At 40.6% G+C, this 24,581-nt stretch overlaps 1 protein-coding gene and 1 long non-coding RNA gene across 4 annotated transcripts; one reads left to right on the plus strand and one right to left on the minus strand.

Annotated features, from left to right (window-relative positions):
- Window positions 1–3,817: 3,817 nt before the first annotated feature.
- Window positions 3,818–17,224, minus strand: ATRIP (ATR interacting protein). 2 transcript variants are annotated; one of them, XM_054215841.1, is made up of 13 exons: window positions 16,784–17,224; window positions 16,079–16,161; window positions 14,410–14,580; window positions 13,646–13,761; window positions 13,182–13,342; window positions 11,690–11,785; window positions 10,768–10,897; window positions 8,804–9,535; window positions 8,029–8,171; window positions 7,338–7,429; window positions 6,326–6,409; window positions 5,806–6,055; window positions 3,818–4,453 (listed from the first exon to the last, which is right to left on the minus strand). In XM_054215841.1, exons 1-13 carry the CDS (start codon window positions 17,151–17,153, stop codon window positions 4,386–4,388), a joined length of 2,496 nt encoding a protein of 831 aa, XP_054071816.1. In that variant the 5' UTR covers window positions 17,154–17,224; the 3' UTR covers window positions 3,818–4,385. The 2 variants fall into 2 exon arrangements, with proteins under 2 accessions (XP_054071816.1, XP_054071818.1); XM_054215843.1 differs by lacking the exon at window positions 14,410–14,580.
- LOC128915495 (uncharacterized) lies at window positions 17,122–24,481 on the plus strand. Of its 2 annotated transcripts, XR_008468647.1 has the most exons (4): window positions 17,122–17,225; window positions 20,075–20,124; window positions 20,386–20,519; window positions 23,971–24,481. It is a non-coding gene; the product is annotated as an uncharacterized LOC128915495 (long non-coding RNA). The 2 variants fall into 2 exon arrangements; XR_008468648.1 differs by lacking the exon at window positions 23,971–24,481 and having other exon boundaries at window positions 20,386–21,059.
- Window positions 24,482–24,581: the final 100 nt, after the last annotated feature.

Below are 24,581 nucleotides of genomic sequence, written 5' to 3' on the forward strand. Positions count from 1 at the left end.
CTGGACAGGTATGGCAGCACAGCTGTGCTGTAAAGGAGGTCTTTAGCAAAACAAATTGTTCAGCTACATTCTCAGAATACCAACCTACAATATGAGACAGCTAGACAAATGCATAGACAAAAAAAAATTACTGTTCTGTGTTATCTCTGTTAGGAGACTGCACTTATGTGGTTGGAATATAATAACCGATATGAAAATAAACTAGCTGTCTCCTCTAGATGTTTTCAAATGCAGGTTACCACTTGAGCAGCTATTCAGAGCACTGTTTCACTTACAAGCCTTAGGACTAAAACTTTTAAGATTAGTCCAAGGTGAACCATACATAGCTGCTGCAGGGACAAGGTGCTCAGCATGCTGCTAGCTGTTTGCAGTTAAACTTAGTACTGAACACGTTCGCCCTCAGTCTTGGAAGCATTTTGATATACTTCAGCCACAGCGGGTTTGTAGGTCTCTATAAAACTCACAGACCCACCTTTTCTTATCAGTCTGCTAAATAATCAATGATACGTAGTTTTTGTTTAACAATTTACACTGTAAACGCGAGTTTGCATGTTATTACCTTCACAGCAGGTAATACACAGGCAGATTGGAACTGCTGCATTTGACCATAATTAATATTAATGACTGTAACATAAAACCAGTATTCAGTGGTTAAATCAACTTACTGTGTTAATAGTCTAGCACAGGCTAAACTTTCTAAGCAGTAGTTCACGCTAGTGAGATTAATATGAATAAAACCAGTTTGGGTCAGATGTTGCGTGCTATGTGATGAGGTATTTTGAATTTGCCATCTTGACCTATTACAGCATGGTTTACAAAAATGTTTTGAATTGTTTGTCTTGCCTGGGGAAGTTTGCTTTGATTGGCGGCTGGACTAGATGATCTACAGAGGTCCCTTCCAACCTCAACTAGTCAATGATTCTGCAAGTTGTAGAAAATAAGGTGTTACCTGTGCAAATTCTCTAAATATTTTAGTCAACGAAGCATTATTTACTTTATCTCTGTACAAAGCTTTAGTAGAAACAACTGGCAGCATGTTTGATTCCATGTAGTACATCAGGTCCTTGAATCACCACAGGAAGGTGCTTAGCAATGCAACGTTACCTCCTCCTGTGCTGCAGCTGTTCAGGGGGCAGTGTCAGTAGATCTTAAAATACAAGTCAGCAAGGCTATCATCCTCCTTTTTGCAGGAAGTTGCCCAAGTAATGGGTAAACTGGCAGAGGGGACTGCTTTCTTCATCCAGCTCCTGCCTGGCTTTAGTCCTGTCTGCTCAGTACAGTTCATTGAGGAGGAAAAAAACAGCTCTACTTAGCTCAGCTTTCAGCAAAAGGGAAACTGTGGTTGCCATCCCCATGAGGAAGAAAACAGATGGGTGGCTGCTGCTGACTGAGGAATGTGATCATCATGTATAGAACACGACTGGTGGTTTTTGTTGTTGCTCAGTACTTCATTATACATCCTGTGACTGTGCTTGATGCCAGAGTAAATTTCTTTTTCTCAGTTAATACAGAAGCACAGCTCATCTATAACATGTTGGGGAAAATGCGAACTGGCCTTGAAAAAAAGAGCTCCTATGCTGTGAATTCTTCAGGGCGTGCCCAATGAGAACAGTCTGAGTTTGTTATTTTTATGTCATGAAGATAGTAAACCAGTAGCCCCATGATCTCTAATAATTCTTCGGGTTTTTTCAGGGGATGATCAGCTGTTGCATACGTAATAGGATCTCTTTAATCCCAAGAGAATGTAGAAAAGGGAAGAATTACTGAAGGTCAGTACAATTTTGCAATAATCCTGACAAAAGATTGGTCGCTGTGAATGACTTAACGTACAGTGAATTATGGCAGTTGTGTAATTATACCTATGTCTGCCTTTTCTCTTTAGGAGTGCAGACTCATTTTTCCTTAGGGGAGTCAACCTTTCAGTTACAGCAGATGCCTTCATTTTTAAAAGCTATGGTTTAATTTCATAATACCATGATGCTGCTATCATTTCTACCAGTGAAGGTGTAGGGTTTGTTTGTATATAGCCTGGGCTATACCACTTTAAAGTCAAAAGTGGGAAGAAAACAATCGGAGTGTAGATGTACAAGTTAGGGTGTTGTCTGTTAGAGTGGGTGGATGGGAGCGGACAGTGCCAGAAGGGAACAGTTAGGGGTATTTTCCTAGCATTTTTTTTTCCACTGATAACACTTGTGTTTATATAAAGTTTAGCAGTAATACACTTCTCCCTTTTACCCACATGCCCTTTAGATGAGGCCAGGAATTTTTTAAACAAGTTTTTATAACTGGATCACTTCAGCAATTTGGGATTCCTTAACTGTTTTTTGTCCAAACTCCTTTTAACAGCTCATTTGTTCTGTTCACCTGAAGAAGGAGTTTAATGCATCTTATCTCTATAAACTCAAATTATGTTTAGAGAAATTAGGTGGTGAGAACAGCATAGAGCAGTTGAAAAGTGATGGCACGTCATTGCATTTTGGGATATTGCGACGATCATATAATTGTTAGAACAGCTCTAAGTTTGCCACTGACTTAACAGCCAGATACTGCTTCACCACTGCTCATCGGGCTATTTTTAAAGAACTATCTTAATATTAAATATTATCTTATTAAAATTAAATATTATCTTTACATTAAAGAATTATCTTAATGTTTATTTGGGGTTTGAGTAAGGGGCTTTTACCTGACATTAACAAACTCTTACCTCTAGTCCTAAAAGCCAGAAAGTGCTAAGTGCTGTTTTGTTTGAGGTTTTTTGTGTTTAATGCTGCGGGGTTTTTTGTTGTGTTGTGGTTTTGTTCCTTTTTTTTTTTTTTTTTAGAGGACAAGTCAAATGGTTTTATGTCACGCTGAAACTTCTGTAGCATGTCTTGTCTAGTGCCCTGGTGGCAGTTCTAGGGTAGGTATCATGCCAGCACACACGGACTCAGAAGGCTTTGCCGTCATGTGCCTGTGTGTCCTTCCTTGCTGCATTTAAGCAGGACAATGGCAATTGTCCAGATGCTACAAAGGACTTGAAACCTGTTACTGAGAGGAGCAGTTGGCAGCTTGTGTTGTACAGACAGGAACTGGTGGAGCTCTGCCAGCTGTTGCTCGAAGAGGAGGCAGTTTAGCCCTAGGCTGTGTTGTGGAAGGAGTGAAGCTTTGGCCCTAGGGAGATGCTGGATTATTACACTGGTTATTTCTACATAGCAGTTTCTGAGAAAGTTCTCTTCAAAATCAAAAGCCAAGTCAAAAGCTTGCTCAGCACATGGGAGTGTGGACAGGCACACCAGGGCAGGACACAGCCTCTTTGGGTTATGACCAGAGAATTGGGTATTTCCCAATTTTCCAAGGGCTTCCTTCCCACTGTAGTACTGCCACCTCCTCCTCCTGGTCCCTGGAGCCAGGCTTGTCCTGAATCAACTATGTGTCAAAAAATGAAAAGCTTTCCATATTATTTTAAAATACAAACCTGTAGGCTCTTTTAGTAGCACTCACACTTTCCTGTTTAGGGTCTAAGGTTCAGCTGATACCTGCAGCTGAGTATGACAGGTGACAATCATACAATACAGCAAAGTTCTTCCTACAAACTTCAGTGCTGCATCCTAGGAATGAGATGCTCATTCATCTTCACTGCAGTGCCTAAAAAAAAACAACCAGTCATTCTGCAACTTTTAAATATCCTTATCTTGCCTACTAAGAAAGAATGTTCTCTTCAACATTACCATCTTACTCTTCTAAGGTAACTTGTTTAAAAAAAAAAAAAATTCTAGTATTTTTTGTTTTGGCATCTCAGCAGTTCCATGAAATTGAGAAAAATTACTGAACTCAGGTGATCATTACAAGGCTTTGAATTTCTTGCTCAGAACTGAACTGACAACTTTAAGTTATTTCTAGAAGGGCTTTTAAAATTAGTAAACTCTTTACTAATATCAACATGAAAATTTTGGAAGTCAAGCAAGAAAGTGTTACAGCTGCAAAAGAAACAAACATGGTCAAAAGACATTCATATGACCTCAGTGATCCCAAACATCTCAGCACATTCAGCATCGTAAATTCAGCTGTAGTCCCAGTAAAATGGATAACACAATAGTGACATTTCTATTCCATTCACAGCAGTTTCATAAAGGATGAAATTCATAAACAGAACCGGTCATAAGCCATGGAGTTGTTTTGCACAGCAAAACAGTACATTGCAGTATAATTCTTACATCAAAATTTCTTTGTTTTCATCTACATTTAGATGGTGCTTAAGTAAAATAATCACAAAAAAAATGTCTTAGTTGTGCTGCATCTGAGTGCAACCTTTAGATTATCACTTAATAAAACAGATTTCAGATTTACGCTGGCAATGATTATTATGACTTAGATGAGGAAGGACAGAGATCTTTGCGAGATGTTAGCTAGCTGGAGTCCATTCCTTGGTCTTCTGCTTCTGGCTCAGAAGGATACAATTCATCCAAAATCAGCTCTGCAACGACAACAACAAAACTACATTTCAGAGTCATTTTCTACTTCATATAATATGGTTATAGCTGGTATCTTTTGCATTTTAAGATATACTGACTGTAGAAGGCTACAGCAAACATCCTTTTTCAAGGTTCAATGCATTTCATCATACAAACTTCTTCCCCTCTTTTCTTTAATGCCTTTTTAGGCATTAAATGGGAAGACTATCCTGGACAGCCAATTAAATTTAGATATTAGTGAAAAAACAGTAAAGGGCACTTTGTTATTTTACAACGAGCTCTGACTACTTATTAAAATGTTGTTTTTGTTAACTAATTTTGAAAAGCCACTAGGACAACAGCCTAGTATTTTGTATTGTAAAGGAAGAACCTGAGCGCGTTAGCCTTGTTACAGGTTTGCAAGCACATGCGTGCACCACCATGCCCAATGTCACAAGCTGTTACGCTGTTTTGGTCCCTTCCCAAACGTAACTAGACATGGCCTTAGTCGAGGTTCTAGAAAACCCTGGGACACTCTAAGCCATCAGAGTAGAACAGATACATGGCATACTGTTTGGTATCTCCAGAAAAGTCACTGTAACCAATAGAGGCATGCTTGCATGACCTGCCGTACTGATGCAATACGTACACCACAATGAAGGCTGTTATCGCTCTGGCTCTGAATAAGACCAGATGCCTTGCCTGAGAACTTGTAGCGAACCACACACTGACAGAAGAGCACAATCTTCACATCAGCTCCGCAACATGCATGTCAATAATGCCATGAGCAAACAAAGAAGCGTCATCACAGTACGAGGAGAGGCAATTTCACAAGACTAGCACTCTCTAGGAAATGGACACCAGAAGTGAGCAAAGCAAGGGGCAAGTCCTCAGGGACATGGGCTAGAGAACCTTTTGGGGTAACAGAGAAAGGTGGGGGGGTGGAAAAAGGAAGACGAGGAGGAGAGATGTTAAGAATGCAGTGAAAAAAACCCCAAACAATTGCAGAGAGAAGGTGTAACGCTAGTTGAAGACTTGGAATAATGATTTTTTAAATTTATTTCTTTTTTTAATTAAGGTAACGTAGTGCAGATTGTTCTACTAAAGACAGCTGGAGTAAAGGATTTGGTTGATCAGATAGTAGGGGCATATCTCTACAGCGAGAAGAGCAAAATAAAGCTATTAAGAACAGTAGAGTAGTGATTCAGTATAATGAAGATTGAGAAGCACTAGACTATGGACTGCCTACAGAAGTCTGAGCAAACACCCATGGTGTTTGGTACGTGGTACTTGTTCAATGAGGAAAGGGAAAGAAGTGGAATTTCTATCTCTACAGCTTGGATAAAAGCCAGCATTATCATTTGACGCAGTTTACCTTCACAGGCACTCAATTTTTGAGTCTTTTTGAGAATGGCTCTTATGCCTGGCATGGCTTGGTCATATTGATGAAGAACTTCCAAACAGTGTTCGTGAAACAGTTTATCTTTCTGAGATAGGCTGTGTAAGAGTAAAACAGCGTCCCGTAAAAACTGAATAATTCGTTCCTTATATGCACACAAGCTGTTCTCAGATCTTCTAATCTTCATCCACTGTCTATGTAACATTATAATTAGTGCCTTAACCACCTGCAAGAGGGAAAAAAAGTGCCTCAATACACAGAACTATAGTAGCGGAAAACTTATTTTATTATGAACTTTATTGATTAATCTCTTCAAACTTCAAAATTTCAGAATATTTTCTATCAAGCAAAAGCAAGCTTCCTAGAAGATGGTATCCTTGAAGTGCAGTACACTTCTGTTTCACTGTAGCTAAAAAAAGGGCAAAAAGATATTTCAGCACTGAGTAGTACCTTTAAGTTCTCAGTAGATTAAACTCAAGCCACTGTAGTGACGTACCTCGAGATTACATTGGCAGTCTGAACCAGGTAATAAAACCACCGGACTGGAACACCGCATGCACCTTGTCAGGAGTCTAACTGTCTATTACAAAAACATGCAGATTGCATTATAATCAGTACTAGGGTTCTGCAGAATTATCAAACAATTAAGCTGCAAATAAAGGGGAGGTAGAAATGATATTTCATTACTAGTTTCAAGCACTCTTGGTTTTTTTCCTTAACAGTTGATCTTTTTTTACCCCAAAAAAATTGTTAAAGCTTTTTCCCCTGTAAAACTTTACAGATGTAGAATTTGCCTTGCACAGAAACCTTTTCAACTTTCTGATGAGAAAGGTTAACGAGGTGCAGTGGGCCTTAATTCACCGCATACAAGTAACATGTTTACACTTAATATAACGATGTAGGTATGGGGATAATGAAAATGGTTTGAAGTTCTTTCAAATGAGAGCAGAAGTGGAGCAAAATGGTAGAACCTCGAACAAGTCACCACTATCAGTACAAACAATACCAATTAAATTCAAAAGCTATTCTTTCTATTTATAATCATGACTATGATACAGCAAGCTAGTATTTCCACTGAACACAATGAATATAATCCTAAATTGCTACAGGCTGCCTTTTATATGTAATAACTCATAAGATGCAGTTCACAAGTAAGTAATACAATCAAAATGAAGCATAGATCTCACTTCCTTTTACTCCATTGATCTAAAAGCAAAGTAAAGCTTAGTGTTGAACATTTACAGCCATCCTACGATCTTTCTTGCTTTTTCAGTGATTTAACTATGACTATTATGACTGATGTTATCTTTAAGAATAGATACTGATTCTGTTTCAAGCAGGTACTCTTAAAAATCAATGTGATCGCCTTCTGCCAGTCAATACTTCCAGTGTTCTATTTCAGCTGGAGAAAGAATTTGGTTTTGGACCATTTGTGCATTGCCCTGCTCCTCCCACTCCCCCATGTGGAAACAGCAGGAAAAAGCACATGAACAAACAGCTGCGGTTACCTCTTGTTCCAGCTGAAGCCAAAGCATTTCAGATGCTGATTTATCTGGTCTTGATGTAATATACATGTACAGTGCAAGAAGGAGGCAGGTGTCTGAAACAGAGAGAACTTTGTTCTTTTCCGAACTAGTCAATTGCATATGACAAAAATTAATTTTGTCACACAAGAAAACATTTCAGAGCATACGTACAGTGCTGTCCTGGGACTCATGATACAGGCTCAACTTCTCACTTTACTTCAGACATCTTCAGCAGTGCTGAAGAAACTAGTATCCCTAAACTTTATATATGTGTTTGTGGTAATACCATCCCACTTTGTTCATAAGGAATTGGGCAAAGACTATTTATCATGTAGCATACTGGAATCCCTAAACTCTACAATGTGCAGAGAAATTAAACTTCCAAACCCTTTTTAACTCATCAGCCCTTAATATAATAGACATTAATCTGGAAAGTAGATTTAAAAATCCACATGGGTATCAAAAGTACTGTATGTAGACAGGTACCACAAGATGAAATACTCTTCAAGCAATAACTGAAACACTGCACTAGAAAACAACTTTTCAGGTAACATAGCAGGCTTTTTGCCTTTTGGGGTTTTAACACCTCGGAGCAAGGCCTGTTTCCATTACTTTTAGTCATGCTAACTAACATTCAACTGATAACAAGTCTCTGTGTTATGCAGTCTTTTACCTGAATGAGAACAAAGTTGAGCAACCAACATGTGGTGTTGAGCAATAATAGACAACAGTCTGACAGTCAAAAGGACAGCAGGCAAAGGGGTCTCCGGACACAGGCAACCGAGCAGGATCTGGCTACTCAGTAAGTGCTGAAAACTTCAAAAGAAAACTCAGATTTAGAAATGGAAAAGGCACTGACAAGCTGAAAATACACTTATTTCTTGTACACAGCATCATAATTTGTGCCTTTTTAGCCATTCAGAACATACCTGATCTCAACTTAGGTGTCATAAATACAAAGTATACTAAAAAACATACTCTGTTACATCTGGCAGTCAGTCTGCAGTTCATACTATGGTTGTGTATATTACACCGTTAGCAGATGAAATGTCTCACTTTTCAGAGCGGCATTTTACCTACCGGAGTGAGACACTGTGCTTCCATTCCTTATGCATCTCACAGCAATCTCAAAAAACCCAAAATGATCTCACAGATATTCTGATCAAGTGCATGTGGCCTTAAAAAATTTCCTCACTTTCAAGGGACCGCGATGCAATGAGGCAACAGCATCTGCTTCGTATAGACTTCATAAGCAAATCTTGTGACCGATCGGGGGTGACTACCACATGCATTAGCAGCAAAGGCAGTAGCGAGATCCTCAACTGCTTCTCAAGTGACATCTGAGAAATGTGATATTCCCCCATACATGTCAAAACTTAGATTGTCATGTGCACAAAGTATGCTAAACAACAGATTCTGAAATAATTTTAAAGCTATTACGGACTTACTTCATTAGCAAGTCCATTGTTGAATTTTCAGCTAATTTCACCAAAACTTTTAGGCTTTGGTTCAGTATACTATCAGTCTGGGAGCCTCTTGCAGCAGAAAAAGCTAAAACCTGAAGCAGCTTTTTAAACAAAGAATGTTGAGCTCGACTGTTGTTGGGAGCATCCTGTGGCGCTACAGGCAGCCCTCCTTGCGTCCTGGTATCTTCTTTGTTATTGCACTGATTATCACACAACACATTTTTGTCCATCTTGGTAACCTGTTCATCTCCAGCAGCAGAACTTTTTTCCACTTCAGTAGACAGCAACGTGTGGACAACATCCCAGCTATAAAACGCTAAATAATAAAGAATACCCAGTGATATAACTGTAGTTTCTTCAAGAGACAACCTGAAGTCCTCCTTACTTGTCACCATATTTGTGTTGGTTCTGGAAGAAACATCTGGATGGTTTCCATAAGAACCATTTACTGACTTGTCTGCCAATTGTACCGCTTGACAGTATGCACCAATATGGTGTTCTACCAAGGGCAGGAGATGCACAGCGCCTCGGATCTTGCAGGGTGTGAGGTGCAAGAACTCTCTCTGGCTTTCTGTTGGGCTTCCTTCGGATAATCCTTCGTCCATAGCAATCAAGTTCAAGCCTGTTATTGCAAGTTTTTGAGCTTCTCTCAGGGATACGAGAGGAGCAGTTTCTTCTTGAGCTGTCCTGCTGCTGGGTAGTTGTGTGGACTTCCTATCCAAATAAAATGAAAAGAAAGGAAATACTTCAGAAGAAAAGGCAGAGAACGTAAATGAGATTTGAGTTATGCCTATTCTGAATCAAATAATAGAAAGGCTGGAGCAATAAGAGATGTCTGTTCCCAAAATAAAATATAAATTGGGGGAAAAAAAAAATCCTACTCCTCAATAGCTGCATGGGAAGAGCAATTTCAAAGCATTCCTAGGTCTTATGAAAGTAGTCAGAGCTTACAGCTGAATAACTTCAGCAGCTCACTATAAGCCATTCTCTGAAACTACATTTCAAACATTGGCTTTCCAATTTCATGCTTTTGATAACCTATCATATATTCTTATCTTCCCCTAATGTTACTTGGTAGCTTCTGGGAAGAACAAGTATCCGTACATTACTGATGTGTAGTATGTAGGGGCCTTTAAAGGAATACAACAAGTTATTTTCTTGGCCAGAGATGACAGAGAGAGAGTTCAGCTATTAACTAGTCAAACTGCAGCTACAAAGGCCAAACATACCACCTGTACTTGCATAAATGGCAAGGGCAATGAGACACGAGCCTTGCTATGAACCCACAAAACACAAGACGTACTAATAAAATAACATATCAGAAAATCAAAGGTATTTCAGGAGCTACAGTCTAATTCTCTAAAGTGAAAACCTATTATAATTTATATACAGTATTCATATTCATAATTCTTTACCAGTCACTATAAATGTATCTTGGAAAATTGCACATAAATTGTACATTACAAATTGAACATAGTTTAGGCTTTGAAGATATAAAGCCTACTGTTCACATTGTCAACATGATCACATTTTCACACGATCACTTTTTCAACGTTTTCTTCCCACTTAAGTCGTGATCATGTTTATATGCTTCCCTCATTGCAATCCAAGTTTTATGGCCTTATGTCCTGTGGTTAACAACAGAAGCTGCTAAGAGTCGCTCCTAGGTGTTACTAACCATGTTTCTCTGCCTTCCCCTAATATAGAAATAACCTAGCTTATCTCTTATTGTTGTTCCACTGTTTAGTATCTATGATAATCAAAGACTAAGAAGCAAAGATGCAGGACGATATTCCAAATTTTGCATTAAATGGCCTAAGCAAAACAACATTTACCACAAGGAATGAGCTATCCTACATGAATTTCTTAGTGTAGAGAATGCCACTATACTAAGAACTCATCAGATACAGTTTAACAAAACAAAACAAAAAAAAAATAGAACTTACGTATCCAAATAGTTAGGCTGCAAATTAGCTCCAGGCAGAGGCTCAGAGTTACTGCTAAGAAGATGGCAAAGTCCTAGTAATGACCCAGGGACAATGGGCTGCTTCATGAGTGCATTTAGTAAGATAGAACCTGAAAGGATAGATACATAATTGTCTTTGGAGGAGCTTTACTATCAACTGCAACATCAACAACAAATTAATACTTCAAAAGATTAGCCTTATTTATCGTGCCCTCAACCTCAAAAAAAATGTTTTCATTACCAATCTTTCTCTAAAAGAGAATGACTTTCAGAAAAATGAATTTAAGACATGATTTAAATACTAACCAAACTATATTTAGAGATATTTTAATTACAATCCTATATTAGGAAAATAGCTCGAGCCAAATGATCGTATATCCCAACTATCCTGATGACCTGCCCTCCATGTTCCAGTCCCAACATTAAAATTATGTGATGCAGTTCTGCTCTGAACTGGAAATAAAGCAGTACCCTGAAGACTTCCTGGTGCTGACTGTTGTAAATGTTGCTTTATCATTTTTACCTTCATTTTAACAAAAAAAAAGTACATTTTCCTGTTTTTATATCATTTCACAATAAAAAGCATAACATACTAATAATGAAAGAACGAGCCTTGTAATAAAATGCCTCTTGATCCATATCCTTCCATAAAGCAAAACCCAGGCAAACTCTTTTCTTAAATAGAATTAACAACATGAGGATGTTGTTAGGATAGAAGATAGTAATATAACCTGAAATGTTTTACTGCAAAATCACAATATTCAAAGCAAAAAGCTGAACGCCACTATTCTGTGTGGCGACATTTTACGCAGCAGGCTCCTCAGCATGACACCGCTTAGTAAAGGCATCTGCGCTCTTCCTCAGAAACGCTCGCTATTTCTGTATTAACAGAATTAAGTTACCTTGTGCATTTCGTTTAGGTACAGAGTTGTAGAAACCATTTTTCCCCATTGCTTCATGCTTCACGGATAAAACTTCAGGATGGGTTATCTTACTGTCTAAAACAAACAGGAATTACGAACGTAATATGAAAACTACATTGCTTATGTATCTGTACCTATCCTCCACGCACATTCATTTAGCCATAGCTGTTATATAGTGAGTAAACAGACAGTAGGCCAGAAAATATATCTGTCTTGTATAACTCAGATATGTCAAACAACAGTTAAGACCTACGATGCAAGTAGAATCGCTCCTCAAAATAGATTAGAAAAGCGAATAAAATTTCACCTTACTGTCAAATATTTCACAGATTTTTCAGGGCTACCGCTCTCCACTTTTCTTTTAGAAATAAGTAACACCTTAAGTCAAATTCCCACTACTAGCAGAGATTTACGTGACTATGTTAGTTAAAAATCAACATAAAAATCTTAACAAAAATAAACAGAAATTGAGTATTTCATAGTCTTTCAGTCATCTATATATGTCACAATTACTAGCCAAACTGAAGCCAAAAGCTTTGCAGGGTTCAGAAGAGAAATAATCGAGTGTGTTTTTCAAACAAACAGGCATATTGAGTGTTGTTACCATAATGAACAGTCAGGAGGCTGAAAAAATAGCAATACTAATGCTTTAAGGCTACTGTATTTTTCTTTTGGATGGAGTTCATACTGCCCATGCAGTTTCAGATTGAATACTGTAACCGACAGTAACATCGCAGCTTTTTCATGACTCTTCCTGAAAGGATTAGTTGATGATACACACATTTCTTCCATTTATTATTTCCTACTGGAAACATGGCAGTCAGCTACTACAACACAACACCATTTTTGTTTCGTATTATAGCAATCTTCAAATACATGCATATATTCATTTCCTAAGACTTACTCAATGAATTTCAAGACACAATTTAGTGATAATTACTGCCCTATACAGAAGAGAAGAAATGAGTATGCTGTTGCCGTTGCTTCTTTCGATACAGCTAAATACATACGCTTTAAAATACAATCCCCCAAAAGGCCAGCTTTAAAGCCTAAACCACGAGAATACAAAAAATGCATTAGCTGACTAGCAGACCAATTCAAGAAATAGGCAAATTATTTCCTGTTCCTCTTTATTCAATAGTAAGGCAGATTAACAATTTGAATATTTTCATCCATCACATGTTAAATGAAAGTTTTTCATTTGGGCCAACAGTTGACATCTTGGCATCTGGCATATAGACATTACCAAGGTGTGAATTAAAATGATCTTGGTGCAAATTTCAGTCACAGCCATTTAATGCCAATTGGTATAAAATGGAAAGAAATTTAAGAAAAAACAAAATAAAACAAATACTTGTTTTTCTCTACAGTGAACTTCCTGAAACTGTTCAGTCACATGGTACAAAAAGCCTTATCTAAGGCAGAACGTTCCTATGCAGCTAAAAATGTCGCAAGTTGTATATGGGTCTACCTTCTTTGATTGAAGCAGCCGAGGCAATCAAATTCCCTGGAGAACACAATGGTCTACTGCACATTTCAGCACTGAAGGACTCCTTTGTAGGAAAAGATCTTCTTCCAGGCTGTGGAGAACATCCTTCCGATTTCACTTGTACTGCAAAATTCTTTTTAGGGCTAAAATAAAAATCAAACCCTTAGATGAATCAATATTTATTTTGTAATCATTTTATTAAGCAATAAACAAGGGTCGATTTACATCAATGTTTTAAAGGTACTTCAATATAAACCCTTTACATTTCTGTCACAGACACAATCAAGGCTCTTTTTGAGCAAATTCCATAGAGGTCAACAGACGTTTTTGGTTGTATTTTTTGAAGACAACTGAGCTGAGAGTTACATGAAAAAAGAAAACCTCTTTAATAGTATAAGCATGCATATTGTTAAAAGGAACACAAATTCGTTTTCCAAAACTCCCACCTTGGTGTTAAAACCATCTGAGCAACATGTTTATTTCTTTCACAGTTCTGAAGTCGCGTTCTTAATTCATTCATTTCTGCATCTTTGAACTGCAACTCTGACTGTAATGACAGTAACTGAAAGAGGAATTAAAAAGACAGCTTTACTGTTACCAAATAATTTAGAGGCGCTACAACTGCAGAGCAACTAGAATTACCATAAGGTTTCAAGGTTACCATCTACTTACTGTGAACTCTGCATAAGATCTCCATTTTTATGTATGCTAGTCCAATTAATACTATCTTAGAACCAAGTGTCAAAATTTCAGGCAAGAAGCATATGGCTTGTTAAGACAGACCAAGTGCCACGCAGAGCACGACTACAGTGAGGCCGTTAACAGCAGAGTAAACAGGACAAAAGCAGCCACTGTCCTCTTCAGGGCTTTCAGAAAGATGACTGCAACAGGAACAGCAATCTGATCAGAGTCATAAAGCACATTCTGTCGCTTTTTCCCATTTTAAAATACATTCCTATTTTAATGATTGCTTAAAAAAAAGCAACAAGTAAACGAAACTCTCTACCACCTGAATTTTACTCTTTTATTTTGGCCAAAGAAAGCCCTCAGCAAGTTCTTACAAATGCTTTCTTCTAGGTAAGAAAATAAAAGCCTACATCATTTGCAAACGTCACACAAGTATTCTTCCTTGACTAGATGGTCTGTGACATCATTAAATCATAAAACTAGCTTCTGCATGTGATTGCAGGTAACCGACATATTTACAAACCTTTTTGGAGAACTCTTTTTCTTTTTCACTTAAAGTCTGACATTTTTGCTGTTCCAACAGCATGTATGATCTTTTCTGTTCCTCCATAGCATACTCCATCTGCTGCATTGAGTCACGCAAAATTTTAATTTCTCCATTTTTAGTGAGAATTTCATCCTGCATTTCTTTCAGCTGCAAACAGATGGATCCCGTTAAAGGATGTATATAACCAAAAGTAGGTATTTAATAACATTATGTGGTTGAAAATCAGGTATATTTATACTTCCAGGGGAGAAAAATGCTCCTGTAATTCAGTTCAGAAATTCTGCAATGTTGCTTCTAATGTTTTTCTGATTAAATCAGGCTCAGCTAGTGTTGCCTCTAAAAGAATTATAAAATGACAGCAAAGGCACATCCTCATATACCATCCTGGTATCTGGCAGAGACCATTCTTCTCTTTCCTCTTCTCTGTGATTATGTTCTTTCTTTGAAACGCATTCTACTCACACACGACAATAATTTGTTCATTGTTTGGATGATAACAATGATAATTTAATTCCAATATTTCATCCAGCATGGCAGCCAACAAGCATCCTGTCCTAAGACACGCTACCACCACCCAGGCAGTATCTTCACAAATACTCTCTGAACAGCCATCACCACTCGGAGGTAAGACTTTGGAGAGATAACAGAATGAGTTATTCAGAAAAGCATGGAGAAAAAAAAGCAGAGAGACACCTCTATACCACTACGTAAAACTATGGTTCACCCCCACGTTGAGCATGGTGTACAGGTAGGAGCGTTCCCAATGAAGAAGGATATAGTAGAACTGGAAAAGACACAGAGAACAGAGGGAAGGGTGATGAGAGAAAGGCAAATAGGGTAGGACCCTCCTGTCTGGGAGAAAGCACGACTGTGAGGAAACAAAGGTCCACCGAGCTGTGAGTGCTATGCTCAAGTTACTCCTTGTCCCCTACCTCTCCTAACAGCCAGGACCCATCTCCTGAACATCAGTAGGGTAAAAGTTCAAAATAAAAATCGAAGAAATTCCCTGACACAATGTGTTGTTAAGCTGCGGACCTCTTTCACACTAAAAAGTACCCAGAACCAAATACACAAGCATTTTAAAAAATACACTATAGAATATTAAATACATGTATAATATTTCTGAATCAGGAAGTACCTACACGCAATTTTACAAGAGGCTAAAAGACTCTTCTGGTAAAATATCATCATAAACTTGCTCAGGTCTTATATTCTTCCTAAGCTGTCAGCCAAAGAAAGGATGGACATGGTACAGGCATTTCTGCCTTCTTACTTTTCCACATCTATTTCTTCCCCTAGTAACTTTCCATAAGGGATCATCAGAAGGTAAAGTAACACCACACAGCCTAAAAGTTTCTCTAATCTTTAAGTTGCACAAGCCAACTTTTGCTGACAGGACAATCAGTTTGATAGTAAACAAATAAAATTGACAAATTAGCCTTTACTAATCTGAAATGACCAAATATAGCTCTTACTCTTAGTATTACTGGAGCTGTTTCCAATATGATGCTTTTAATAGATTCATGGATTTCAAAGATCAACTTGATTAGAGTGAAATACTTGGAACCGAACTTATACCACTTTTCAGTTAGCTCTAACAAAAGACGTGCTATTTGCCAGGGGCGGGGGACAAGATATTGCTAACCTTCTGTTTAATTTCTTCATGCTGTGTCTGTAGTACTTCAAACTGGAACGCATCTCTCATCAGGCTATCTTCTGTACTGCTTCCTAGTGCGGAAAAAAAGACAAGATCTGTTCTGAAGCACGGGTGCCTATGTACGTCACTGATGACTTAACATCAAGATTTTCTTATTTGCCATTAAGTATGTCTGAATATCTCAATACTGTCAGTACAGAGAGGGAAATCACACGCATCCAATCACCACAGTAACTTTCTAAGAGCTTGCACACCAATCCTTAAAACAGAGAGGAAAACCCTCCCCACAAACGTTTCTAGTATCTTAAAATAGTACGGTGACCCGCAGCAAGCGCAAGCATTTCCTCCAAGATAATTTTACTGCACCCTAGACAAACGAGGGTTAGCTGACAACTTTTTGAGCTGGAGAGATTACAAACATTAGCGCTGCTGAAACACATTTGGAGAGGATTTAAACACTCTGTACTTTAATAACGAGCAAACCCCAATATGCTTTTTCAAGGTAAACCTGAAAACCACCTGTTAATACAAGAGATACTACACATTCACTAGCGGAAGTTGGTGGTTTGGAAAAAAACCCCATCTGGTAGCAATGTGCACAAAACTTAGAGCACGTTCGTGAGCCTGGTTTCACGCGTTTCGGAGGTGGCACTAAGGCCACCGGCCCCTCTCCTGCCCCGCCAGCACACCGACCTTTCGCCTCCCGCCCCGCGACAGGGGCTCTGCCCCGGGTCGGCCCCGCCGCCGCCCGCCGCTCGCCGCCGCTCGCTCCCAGGCCGCCCCACGCCTGCTCGGGGAGGCCGCCGGCCCGCTCCTGCGACAGGGCCTGCGAGGCCAGGATCTCGATCTCCTCCAGGTCGTCCGCCGTGAAGTCGTCGCTGTCGCCGAAGGGGTCCCCGGGATCGCAACCGGGCCAGGGCCCGGCCGCCCCCCCGCTCTTGGGGCGCTTGTGGGGCGGGAAACCGTTCTCCAGGGCGACCGGAGGCGCGGCCCCGGCCCAGTCCGCCCCGCCCAGCGCCGGCCCGCTCCGCTTTCGCGACCCCGGCGAGGGCTGCGCCGCCATGGCGTGCACCCGCGAGCCCTGACGGACCCGCCAACCCGGACACGCCCCCGCTGCGCCGCCCACCAATCACAGGTAGGCAGGGCTTTCCGTCGGACCAATCAAGGAACAGACGGCCGACCTACGGCGGTTCCCGAGGGTCAAACACAGCGCAGGCTGGCTGTAAGCGGCTGCACGATTGGTCCGCGGCTTCCCGCGCTGCAAGCGCCTCGCTGATTGGCCCGGGCCGTGCGCGAGCGGGGTGGCTGAGGGCGGTGGGAAGGCTCGTCCCGTCCCGCTAGCGGTGTGAGGTGAGGGGCTGCTGACGTCAGCCGTGATGTCACAGCGCGTCGCGGTGACGGAGTGTGACGGCAGGGGCTGGGCTGCGGCACCTGGGCGGGCTGCGGCCACGCCTCAGCAGGGCCGCAGTGACAGGTCGGTGATGTCATGAGCAGCACCTGGTGACGTCATGGCGTGCAAACCCAGCAGGGGGCCGCACCGCGTGCTGGCCTGTCCCGCAGCGTGGCCATGGCGGTGCCCTCAGCTTTTCAGTGGCGGGCCCTGTGCCGGAGGGCGGCAGTGACACACGGCCACTGTGGCACTGCGCTGTCATGGCGCTGCCAGCCCTCAGGGGGGGCCGCCCCGGCTGCCCTCACCTCTCCCGGAGGCTTAGGGAGAGTGCTCTGACCTCTCTGGCGCACGCTCACGGAGAAGCCATACCCGTAGTTAATGCAAATACGGATCCCGGCTGCTGGCCGAGTGAGACATTTCGTCTTCTCAGTCTTCTCTCTGTGAGGACACCCTGTGGTGGTGTTACCAAAGACCAGGCCTCTGCTTTGTTTCTTAAATAATTGTTTCTTACTGACCTTCTTAATGTGTGAGAAAATAGCTAATTACCGACCTTCTTGCTGTGTAAAAATAGTCACTGAGCTGAGGTTACAGATAGTGATAATGAGGAGACAATCAGAAGTAGTTAATCACTTCAAGGTTCTCCTATACGTCAAGTATGTACTCCTATACCAATTAGGATAGAGTTATGGCTACTTCAAAGAACATCGTTAATACCTTCAAGAAGTCGGCAAACTTACAGCAAACTTTTACTGTCCTGAGATGACCCAATACCTTAAAAGGATAATGTGAGGAAGGGTCTCCTTACGAAAACAACCACTGAGACACTCACGCTTGTGCAGAAGCGTTTTGCCAACGCAGCAAAATTTGATATGCGTGTGCAAAAAGACTATTCGGTCATCCTAATGAATATGTAAGCCTATGTGGAGTTATGTATTAGGTAGGCAGAATAATGAGAATATTTTGTGTATAAATAATGGGTGAATATCCCCAGTAAGGTGTGCTAGATTTGTGGGTTCTTCCCCTAGCACACAGTCAAATAAAGCAATATCTCCTCTCTAGAATACTTTTGGTTTCGAGGGCTTTTATTTCAGGTAACAGTGGCTGCAGAGGAATGTGAGGCTACAAACATACAGTGGTGGTTTTCCTTGTACCCCATGGGAATATGAGACACAAGGCCGTGAGGAAAGGAAATTATTTTTACTCAGCAAACTCCTAATGCTTGTGAAGGCCAGGAAGCACTCACTGATTTTCTACTGCAGACTCAAAGGGGTGTTACGTCCTCAAAGTTGGGCCTATTATTTTTTTTTTAATTGTAGTCCTAATCTAATGCTTAAGTCTGTCGAACAGCCCATTAAAAAAAATAAAAGACACTTTGCCATGTAATATTTGCCCTCATTAGTATCACCGCAAAGGTAGTAATCAGAGTAATTTTTCACTTGCTCTGCTAAATCATTGTCAGCCATGTTGCTCGCTGGTTAAATGTTTAAATGCTTCAGCAAAGAAAATGGGATCTTAAACAGCTTATTTTCATGGGTTTTTCTTTTTCAGTGAAGTATTTTCAATGATGTATTTGCAATGCTGTCAGAGAATTCTGTTTTCCCTTGTTCGTTTCTCTATTTCCCTCTATGTGCGACAAATTTATCACTAGATTGTTGTTTATCTATGCACTGCTCTGGCATAAGCAGCGGCAGCCTGCGATCAGCCAGTAAGGCCCAAAGAAAGCCCTTAGGGTAAACATCCTCAGCTGTGCTGTTGCATCCCAGCTTCTCTGCTAAAGTGACAGCAGCTGGTCCCTCTGAATTTAAGCAGCCAGGGCAGCTGCATTTAGTCAGTATAGGTACATTAAAAAAAAAAAAAAAAAAAAAAAAAAAAAAGGGGTGGTCCGAGTAGGAGAGAATGCTTGTATTAGGAGAGAATGCTTGTATCACTTTAGTTCTGTGGTACTGGCTTAAGATTTTGTTTCTCTAAGAAGTTTTGATTTATTAATTAGTATATCAAACTGGAGAAGTTATGGAGGGATTTGATGCTTAAACCATTGAAGGTACTATTATTTGTGTTGGAAATTCTTTTTTTTTCCCCTGTGGTGGGAATGATAACATAATGCTTTGTAGTGTAGTGCTAAAGAAAACATAGTTCTTGCTTTTAAGAATGGTTTTATTTGATTATGCTTAGGGAGAGATGTTTCTACTAGGCAGAGTAAAACCAAAAATGATTGTTTAGTTTAAAACCTCCTCTTGCAGGCTGTAGCGCTCTGTTTCTGCTGTCTGTGTTTGTTGAGGCATGTATTGAGACCTTAATTTAAGTAACCTAGAAAGAACTTTATTTAGACTTTACTTGGTCTTAATGCTGTTTTTTTTCTTTGGTAAAAAAATAGGCTTGTGCTATTGTTATTGCTACTATTTTTTATTATTACTACTCTTGCTTTTAAATAATGATATGCTGTATAAGTGATATAGCTTCAGTTTTACTTTCTCCTTTTCATCTAGCTGAAGTTGAGGGAAAAGGGAATAATAGAATACTTACAACTCTTTCTTTTTAAGAAGTGTTAAACAGTTTAACAATAAAGATACTGACTCTGTTTTCCTCTACTCCAGGTGTTCCTGCTAAAGAGGAGTGACTTGCAGATGAACAGAGTAACAGCAAAGTAAGTCTGAGTTAATGAGCTAAAAAAATTCTTTGTGAAAGTAGGTTATACGTGTGGTGGTTGTTGTAGGAATTATGCAGCTGCTACCTAGTCTATGTTAGGAATTATGTGGCTGCAGTCTCAACAGGGCTCACCCTAGGTTCTTGTTCAAAGAAGATAAACGTTAGTTTTACCAAAAAGTTTACACCCGGTCAGCTCTTGCAGCCTAAGGCTTCAACTACTTTACTCTCTAGTGCTAAGCAAGGCTATTAATCCTAACAGTTCTCAACAGGAGTGGTAATTTACCTGTGTCTGGTGGCTGTGTGATGAGGCTTCTTGACTCTCAAGCCATAGAAATCTTCCAGAAAAAGGAAGAAAACCCAAACCTAGAAGCTTTTGGTTTTTTCCCTCTGTGTGTGAGTACTTAAAACTTGTTTCAAAACGAAAAATAACATGTATCAATGTCTACTGCTCAGTTTTGCTGGTACAGTGTTTCCAAATTGTTTAATTACCATCTCCAGTGCCCTGTTATTGGAACCCTTAGTACTCTCTAAAACAGCCTGTTTATAAAAATGGTTAGCTCGATATTTGGCAAATAACTGGTTTCTTGATGAACCTTTCCTAGAGTTTGTTTTAAATACTGATGCTTAAGGAACTACTTTCTGGCAGGGAGTCAAATATATTACTATAATTCGAATAGTTACATACAAGTAACTATAAGTCAAATAGTTACATATCTGCTGATTGCTTTTTGTCTTCCTGTGGCTTGTTTAATTTGAGCCTTAAATATGAAACTCACTGAGGAGAGTACAGGAAATCAAAGTGTGACTTTAACATTACCTGACGACTGTGGTATCTTTTTACTTTTTTTATGGACAAACCTTCTTACCTTCTTATTTCAATTCCGCTTAGGACTAGTGGATCGAGGTGCCAGACCTCAATATAGCGAGCATTAATTTGGGCTAGCACTGTTATAACATTGACTTTTTATTCATGAAGTATTTTTAACTGCCTTTAATTTGCTTGTTTAGAAAGCTTTTTCTACTCTCATCTTTACTTAAGTTTCTCACAAGCAAGTTAAAACCAGATTCCTTAACTGTCCTGACTGTAGTAGAATCTTGTCTGACTGACATACAGTAAAATCAGACTGTATATAATTGGGAATTTGTGTGTATGTTCATATGGACACATGCAGCTTAGGAGGGGGACGCTCTTTAGCATAATTAAGCATGAAGTTTAATAATGTATGCCTGGTTTTGTACAGTTCTTAATGCTGTTAACATTAATGTTATGTTTATTCTGAATACTCGTAAGAGTTTCATAGCTTCCATGTAAATGTTGTTTCTTTGTCCGTTATTTTAATGAATCTGGAAATGAGTAGCTGTCTCACTGCATTTGTGATAGTGCTATCAGGGTGTTAGAAGCTTTGAAGTCATGCAGTACAGGTATGGTAGGGGAAGTCTGTATTTCACAAATGGAAGGGGTGTGAATAAGGTGGGGAAGCGTTTGGGATAAGTACCTGACAGAATGTGCAGAATAAACCTAGAGCTTGTCTTAAACCAATTGTAAAATGTTGTTGTGCAGGAATAGATCAAGTGTCTAGACGAAGGAACAGATAATGTAGCCTTACTCTTTTTTTTTTATTGCTGTCATGTAACTTAACTAGCAAGTGATGATCGTGTTTGCCCAAATGTAGGGTGATGTGCTCCATGTGTACCTGGGTGGCTTTACTAGTGAAGTCTCCAAAGCTGGAGAGCTGGGATTTGTGTTCTAATTCTCAAAACACTGAATAAAACAAGACTGAAGTAATTGGGTGACTGATAGGTCCAGGTACCAGCAAGATTAATTTTTTTAGCTTAATTTCTAAAGTTTGAGGTACTGAAATGCAAATTGGACTTCAGTGAAAACTTGTCCTAATAAAATAGCATCTTGATCCAGATCTGAGACTTGATTAGGAGAGGAGGTGGTCTGAAGGTAACAGCTGAGGAAGCACAGAAATTCACTGTCTCCTCTTGAAGAGGAGGTAAAAGAAGATTATTTTTTTTTTCCTTGATAAAAATATCTTTGGTTAGGCTATAGAATGGCATACAGAATTATACTTTAGTTAAGTTGTAAAGTTGGGTTGTCAAACTAGGTGATAGCATCTGAGTTTTGGACAAATGTCTATAGCTTTGTCTTTTGAGGTTCTTGGCCCTTCTGTCTTGGTCCTGTTGCTTGCTATTAGAGGAAACGGAGGGCAAGAAGTCTTAATCATCTTAATTGAGTAACATCAAGTAAGGAGTGCGCTACGTGAGTTCTAATGTTGTCATACTGTTACAAATAATTTTGTCAAAGTTGGATAGGAACTTGCTTTCTTGAAATAGATTTTCTACAGACAGAATGAGTCTGAAGAAGTTTTAACTGGAAATGTAATGACACTTCAGTTTGACTGTTTCAACACATCAGGTGGCAGAATCTAGCAAAAATAAACTGTTGGGAGTAAACTGTAGTTCTCTGATAGCTTAACGAACAAACTGCTTGTTCTGCTACTGCAGGTAACTGGGCATTCCCCTGTGAACTCCTCCTGTGTGGGGTGAGGTTTGGCTCTGTGATGAGCTGTTCCTCTGTCCCCCTGTAATTACAGCTGTGCTGATTTCTGACCCTTAGATTAAAGGGACAGAGGTTTGGGGAAAGATCCTGTGCACTCAGCCTGTGCTAAACTGGTTGCTAGCAACAACTGAAACACTAGCCTGACTACTTTTTTTTCTTCATAGTTCTGTTGTTGAGTGCATATTAGCTGGTAATCTTTAAATAGCTGTAAAACTGGATCTAATTTTAAAGGTCTGCAGATGAGGTTTTTTTTTTTTTCCTCCTCTTAACTCCCTGGGTATGGGTTTTGCATCTGATGAACTAGAGGTGATGTCAGGTTCTTAAGGCTGATAGGCAAGAACAGGGATAAGGATTAGGATGTGCAGTTGGGAAAACAAAGATATTTAGTTTCCTCAAAGGTGAGGTCCCTCTGAAGGGCTCCAAAGTAGATTTAAGACACAAAACCAATGAAGGGAGAGGATGTATTTAAATACGGCAAGGAAGAAAATAAAATGGTTAGGGCATTGTGTGAGCTTTTGAAAGAAAAATGCTTTTGGGAAGTGTGTTGAGTTATGACTGCAGGCTGTCCTGTGATAAACTCCTGACCTTAGTCATTGTTCTTCGAAAAAGCGTTGGGAGGAATCCCTTGTGAACAGCACTTCAAGGCGGGGGGGGGGGAAGTTTGTGTTTATTTTTTTGGCTAGAGAGAAAGCTTTTTGTAAACTCAGGGGATCCTGGCTATACCTAACACAGCTGCTTTTTAAAAGCTTTAAAATAGCTGAAGGATCTTGTCGCTGCACTGAGGGTGGGGAGGTCATAGCTGTGTCACCACAGACACTGTGGTGAAACTCGGCTGACACTTGGCAGCGGTGTGGAGGAAGCCAGTTGTTGGGACGTGGGCAGAACTATTGGTTTGGAGCACCGGGGCAAACCAGCTTGCCAGGACAACTGTTGTCGAGACAATGCTTTTATCGTAAAGGGATGAATTGTGGTTGTTCCTCACACGTGGAGGCTCAGCAGAGGTGATGCTAATGAGTCATCAGCGAAGTTCCTTGTCTCAAACAAGCAGGGTACTTTGTTTATCAGAATGATACAAAGCTTGCGCCAGCCCAGGCTGTTCAACCAAACGTTTCCATGGCTCGGACCTTTCTGGCCTGCAGAAACACAGCTCCCAGTCCAGCCGTTTGCGTGACCCGCAGGGCCAGGGCAGAGGCTGGATGCTCGGGCAGTGTGCGTACCGCTCTTATGCTCAAATAAGCATTAGGCTTGTATTTATTTCTAACAAAAAAATCTTTCCAGGCTGGTACCACGCTTAAAAGATGCAATGCTGAACTGTAGGGCATCCGATGACAAATTTCACTCTGCGGTTCGCTCATTTTACTGAACTCCTGCACTTACTCCCAAGTGTGCCGAATTCCCAGCCACCTGCAGCTCAACAGGCTTTCGGAGGAAAAACCGATGCTTTCTGGACCACCTCTTTTCCTAAGAATAACCTGTAGCTTTGCGTCTTTCTTCCCGAAAGCTGTTTTTGTCCTTGGCTAAACGAGGCGGGGGTGTCGCTAAAGGCTCTCTGCTGCCTTGCCCTGTGAGAGCACTTTGGCCCTGGCGCCGCACGCCTCAAAACAGACGTTGAGATGTTCATAAACTTCGCCCGTCTCGGGCGCTGAGCAGGGGCGGGGGCGCGGAGCCGCCATGTCTGCTTGGGGCGCCGTCGCTGACGGAGCGGGTCTCTGCGATGGCCCCGCTCCTCCGCCAACAAAACAAACACGGCGCGGCCCAATGGCCGCCTGTGCTCGCCGCGCCAGCCCCGCCCCGCGCCCGCCGCCGCCAATGGGGACCCCAGGGCGGAGTGCCGCCGCGTGACGCGGCTGTTGCGCGGCGCCACCATTGGCCGGAGGCGCGGGGCGGGG

Source organism: Rissa tridactyla, chromosome 10 (assembly GCF_028500815.1).
Source record: "Rissa tridactyla isolate bRisTri1 chromosome 10, bRisTri1.patW.cur.20221130, whole genome shotgun sequence".
Classification (NCBI taxonomy): domain Eukaryota; kingdom Metazoa; phylum Chordata; class Aves; order Charadriiformes; family Laridae; genus Rissa; species Rissa tridactyla.

What these genes read in the sequence shown, in the direction of transcription:
- ATRIP (XM_054215841.1), bottom strand. Translation starts at nt 17,153, where the DNA reads ATGGCGGCGCAGCCCTCGCCGGGGTCGCGAAAGCGGAGCGGGCCGGCG. An exon ending in CGCGGGGCGGGAGGCGAAAG is followed by an intron (nt 16,162 to 16,783) that starts GTCGGTGTGCTG and finishes TTTCCGCACTAG; the next exon opens with GAAGCAGTACAGAAGATAGC. An exon ending in GGCTGCTTCAATCAAAGAAG is followed by an intron (nt 11,786 to 13,181) that starts GTAGACCCATAT and finishes TGTTTGTTTTAG; the next exon opens with ACAGTAAGATAACCCATCCT.